At 38.8% G+C, this 5,523-nt stretch overlaps 1 protein-coding gene across 1 annotated transcript; it reads left to right on the forward strand.

The window, feature by feature from the left end:
• Nucleotides 1–3,043: 3,043 nt before the first annotated feature.
• LOC133839629 (uncharacterized) lies at nucleotides 3,044–5,311 on the forward strand. Its single transcript, XM_062271256.1, has 3 exons — nucleotides 3,044–3,072; nucleotides 4,513–4,719; nucleotides 4,761–5,311. The coding sequence occupies exons 1-3, from the start codon at nucleotides 3,044–3,046 to the stop codon at nucleotides 4,831–4,833; spliced, it is 309 nt and encodes a 102-aa protein (XP_062127240.1). The 3' UTR covers nucleotides 4,834–5,311.
• Nucleotides 5,312–5,523: the final 212 nt, after the last annotated feature.

Raw genomic sequence — 5,523 nt, forward strand, 5'->3', positions numbered from 1 at the left:
GTGTTTGCTGCTCCACAGCCATAACAAAAGACCCTTCTTTCGGACAGACAATCCTGATACCTATGCCCCTCTTTTCGGCAATTCCAGCATATCAAGGATATAGCCTCCACATCTAAATCTTCTGCTGGTTCCGTCTCGCTACTCTCTTCTGAATCCTGGACCAACTCCGACACCTCACGCTTGAAAGGAGCTAGTCTAGCGTATCCATGAGACCGCTTCACGTCGTCTAAAAACGTTTCACGACGTCTGCATATTTCCCTAAGAGCTGGGACTGTTCTTATGGTAACATTGAGCAACTCATGTTGAATTTCTGGTCTCAGATTATTTCTCAGAATGCGAACAATTTTATTATCTGACCACGGAACTTCCAACTGATCGATTAGAATCGATATACTCTCATAAAACTATCAAAAGTCTCGCTGATCTTTTGCTTCCTGTTTCGTATCAACTCCTCGATATCACAATCGTCTCTAGCAATGCGAAAATGCGACCGCAATGCCGAACACAAGCTATCCCATCTAACTTCGCCAGTCGACTTATGGTATCGCCAATAAAACTCTAGTGCTTTGCCTTCAAAAAGCACACTGGCATTTCTGCAAAGAACTGCAAAGTTTCCTCCCAGAGTTTGGTGAGTTAGCGCTTCCGCTCTGTAGATAAAATTTTCTACGGAGACTCCGGTTCCTGAAAATTTCATTTTCCACCCGTTCAGTATTTGCACCACTTTGTCGGGTCTGTTAAAAGATCGGACATGTGGGAGATGGGTGTGGCTGATTGGTGCGACATAAAATCTGTGTTACCCTCAAGCCTCATATCGTGAACTGGTAGGTTTTCAACTCTTAGAGCAGCTTGCGTAGGAGTGAACCTATTTTCACTCTGGACGGGAGCCGCTATCAGTCTTTGCATGCTATCGACTACCGAACTTTGTATCAGTTCCGCCATTCTCTCCGTCAGAGTTGTGAGCAATCTTTGCTCCATCGAGGTCGGATCGGTCGCTTCAGCATTTCCCGAATCTCGGGTCTGCGACATTGCAACACCTTGTGATGTGCTAGGGCCATCATTTGATGTCGATTGGCTACCCTGCTCTTCCATTGTACGACTTTTGGACTGAGAGCGAGTTTGTAAGCCTTGGCTGTTTGTCGGCTTATTTGATGCTGGCCTACACACTGCTTGACAGACTGGACACTTCTCATTTGTCTTTAAATAAGCTTCGATGCACTTTTTGTGAAAATCATGGTCACAAGGTGTTTTACATACATCTGCGACAGATCGGAACTCACTTTTGCAAAGCAGACAAGAGCTGGGCTTTCCTAAAGCGCCTTTATTAGGCGAGCGAGAGACACTCATTTTAAGAAAAAAAAATCAATACAAACGAGCCAACTATGAAAAACTGAACAGAGACAACGATCCCACCTAATATAACAACTCCGAAAAAATAAACAAATATAAATATATAAATAAATAAAAGATATATAATTAAATAAATAAATGAAATAAATAGATAAATGACCAATAAAACACAACTCAAAAATCGTATTGTCACAAAGACAAAAAAAAAAGAAATTCAAAAATAATATGTAATCAGAGATATCATAAATATTTTTAGCCGATAACAAAGCCTAACAACCACATCTCGTAGGGTAATTTCCATTCACTACCAAAATTCTCAAAAAAAGAAAGAAATAGAAATAGTGTATTAAATGTATTTTCCATCAAAATTAGTCCTGATTTACGGACAACAAAGCAGTTTATAATGCTTTTGTTGTATTCCAGCGAATCAGAGAAGCCTAATTCTACGGAAAAGAATTTCAAACTTAGGTATTCCTTAGTCCTTCGGGGTTGTAGCATTTTCTAATTAAAATGTCTACATATTCCAAGCCGTCTGACATAAAAGAACATCCAAATTTAAACTGTTTCACCAATAATGAGGAATAAATTAAACGGGCCAAATAACCAACCGTAGTTGAATTTATTTGTATTTCCTCCTACAAATAAATTCCGCATTATTGGCAAATTCAATAATTAGAAGCGAAAATTCGAAAGAAGAAGGATTCAAATTTGGGTATTCTTCAGTCATTCGAGGTTGCAAAATTTTCTAACCAAAATGTTTACACATTCCATTCGACTGACATGAAGAACATCAAAATTTGTGCTGTTTCACCAATACTGAAAATTAATTTAAATGGGCCAAAATAATCTACCGCAGTTGAATTATTTTGTATTTCCTCATAAAAATAAATACTCCATTATTGGCAAGTACAAGAATTACAAGGGAAAATTCCAACACAACCTTTTCTTTTTGGCCTGCTTCACCAATGATGAAAAACAATTTAAATGGGCCAAAATAATCTACCGTAGTTGAAATTATTTCGTATTCCTCATAAAAATATATACCCCATCATTGGTAAATACAAAAATTAGAGGGGAAAATTCCAATCCAACTTTTCCTTTTTGGCCAAAAAGGAACTGATTGTGTATTAATTCTTGTAATCCATAACAAATTTGAGATAGAGTCGAATTTTTGAAAAGAAAATGAATGAAAAAGAAAATGAAAAGAAGATGAAAAGATTTCAGAGTACGATATTTGAATTTATCCGAGAGTCTTAATGAGTATTTACTGTACTCACTAAGGCCCTACACGTTGGGCGCCACTTTTCTTAATTAATAATAATTAATTATAACTGTAACGTGCAACGAGAAGAAGCACAAGGCGACAGGGCTATTGGTATTTGCGGGGCACGCTTTAGAGTCCGGCTCTAGCTCGTCGGCTTTGGGGGTGGTGGTCTTGCTTCTACCAATAGCCCTTTCTTCGCTGCTCTTTATTATTAATTTAAGATCAGAAAATTGAGCGTGCTGCGACGAAGAAGGGATTGCTAGAAAACTAGCCGGAAAGAGAAGGAAGATCCAAAATTGTCTCAAAAAAATAGAAAAAAAACAAAGAGAGAATAAGAGAGAGAGAAAGAGAGAGAGAGCGAGAATTGAGGTAGGCCATCACAGCTGTTATGTGATGAAGTCCCCTCCCAACCTAAGATCACTGCCTCAGAGCATGGCTCTGGTGATCCCTTTGACCCCTACGTCAGTGGAGTCAACGGCTTGTTTCGGCTAAATAAGAAGAGAAATTACTCCATGTTCAAATTTGTTTTAATTAAGGGTGTAAGTATATAAGAAATAATACATTATAAACAAGTATAAATAGAAAAAAAAAAAGGATATAATATGACAAAAGAATATAATATTTAAATCTAATAATTTTTAAATCGTATTTCAGAATGTTTCAATTTTCTAATTTTTTTTAATTGTTTAATATTTATTTGCTTAACAATAATCATTTAATTTGTCTATATATATATTTTTTTTAAATTTGCTTTATTTTTATCGGCTGTGATTCATTTCAATTTTATTTCTATTTAGTAAGAATTTATTTATCTTTGCGCAACTTTTATCTATTTAATTATTCTCATTTAACTTTTCTGTAATCTCATTTAGTTGCGTGCATTTCTTTTGTGTGCGTAATGTGCAAGAATTCAAATATTTGTACAAGATGTACATTTTTCAGTTTTCTTTATCGAACTTACCCCCAGAACTCCTGCGGCGGTGATCGATCTCCGGCGAAGTGCTGGAACGGGCTAAACGACGAGGTGTTGCATAATAAAAAAAAATAAATTTTGCACATTAAGCACATCCGCACATTCTTTGAATTATACACTATCAATTTTTAGTACAACAAATTATTAATTAATTTAGACAAAATTTTGCTTATGATTCATGTTCTTTCTTGACATGACTTTCATACTGTTTTTAATTTTCGATTTGCTTTTCGTTCTTATCTTTACAATTTCACAGCACTCTTGTTTTTATAATTTCCTTTTACAATTTCATTCTTTTTATCTTAATCGCACTTTTAACTCTGTTTTAATCTATTATAACTGCGATTGTATTTAATAATTTTTGATTTTTTAATATGTGTTGGCGCTTCGCAATTGTTTCAATTAGTATTCAGACATAAGTGATTTTAATTTTTTTTTGTTTTGTAGTACACCTTTTACATTTCTTAACTCGTCTGTGTTTTAACAAAACTGCACTTCTATTTCTTTTATTTAATTTAAATTTTGACTTTGTTTTCGAATGTGTAAAATTTTAATTTGTTTTGGTCGAAAGCGCTACACTTTTTCAAACATATTTATAATTTGCAATTTGCATTTTGTTTGTTTTGTTTTATATATGTTGAATGATTTAATTTAAATCATTTTTTGTTTAGTTTTCACAACACTTTTAATTGATGATTAGAGAATGATTTCACAAAAACAATTTCACGATGCTGGCAGAGAGTTAAAGTTGGCACCTAAAGGCGCTTCGCTGGCCAGGCAGTGGCCTGTAGAGGCGCTCCGCTGGCCGAGAGGGCCGGTGCAGGGGTGCTCCGCTGGCCGTGAGGGCCGGAGAGGTGCTCCGCTGGCCGAGAGGGCCGGTGCAGGGGTGCTCCGCTGGCCGCTATGCGGCGACAAATGTGGCGCTAAGGGCGCTCCGCTGGCCGCTGACGCGGTATCCAGAAGACGCGCACTGGCGCTCCGCTGGCCGCTATGCGGCGACAAATGTGGCGCTAAGGGCGCTCCGCTGGCCGCTATGCGGCGACAAATGTGGCGCTAAGGGCGCTCCGCTGGCCGCTGACGCGGTATCCAAGAAGACGCGCACTGGCGCTCCGCTGGCCGCTATGCGGCGGCAAAGGTGGCGCTAAGGGCGCTCCGCTGGCCGCTATGCGCGCAAAGGTGGCGCTACGGGCGCTCCGCTGGCCGCTACGCGCGCAATGAGAGCACTTTGGTGTGCTTTACTGGCCGCTAGGGCGGCGACAAAGATGGCGCTTAGTAGCGCTCCGCCGGCCGCTAGTTCAGGCACTGTCGCGCTCAAAAGAGCCAAACCAAAAGCTAAAAAATTTCGAAAACGACCTGCGAAAACAACAACAATGAGCAAAGAACCTACCAGAATCTATTACTATCTATTCTTACCAAGTATAAATTGCACTAAGAGAATTCTAACCTCTTGTGTCTTAGGGAATAAATTTTCCCCACCAATCAATATGCGTCTATGCACGCTGCCGGTCACCAAAAAAGTGCTTTGACCGGAACCAGCCTAGCTTAAGCTAGCTGCGCATGCGCGTGGTGACACAAACGTCAAAGCTGAGCTTTCCAGTGCAACTCGCTACACGTCAAATTTGAGCTTTTCAGCGCAGCTGATGCACTACTTAAAGCTCGGCTTTACAGCGCAGCTGATGCACTTAAAGCTGCGCCCTTAGTTGAAATTTCTTGCATACTTTTAGGACGCATTTGATATATATCTGCTTCAGGCGTCGTTACAGTACAGAATATAAAAATTCACTTATAAACGAATTATGCAAATATATGCATATAGCGCTAACCATCATCAATCTCTAGGAACAATAGAAAGAAGCCATCGAACTTTCAATGAATATACGTTCATATATATCAGTTGACGAAAGTGATTGGGACATTTGGTTACCATATTTCACTTATT

The sequence above is a fragment of the Drosophila sulfurigaster genome, chromosome 2R, assembly GCF_023558435.1.
Source record: "Drosophila sulfurigaster albostrigata strain 15112-1811.04 chromosome 2R, ASM2355843v2, whole genome shotgun sequence".
Taxonomy (NCBI): domain Eukaryota; kingdom Metazoa; phylum Arthropoda; class Insecta; order Diptera; family Drosophilidae; genus Drosophila; species Drosophila sulfurigaster.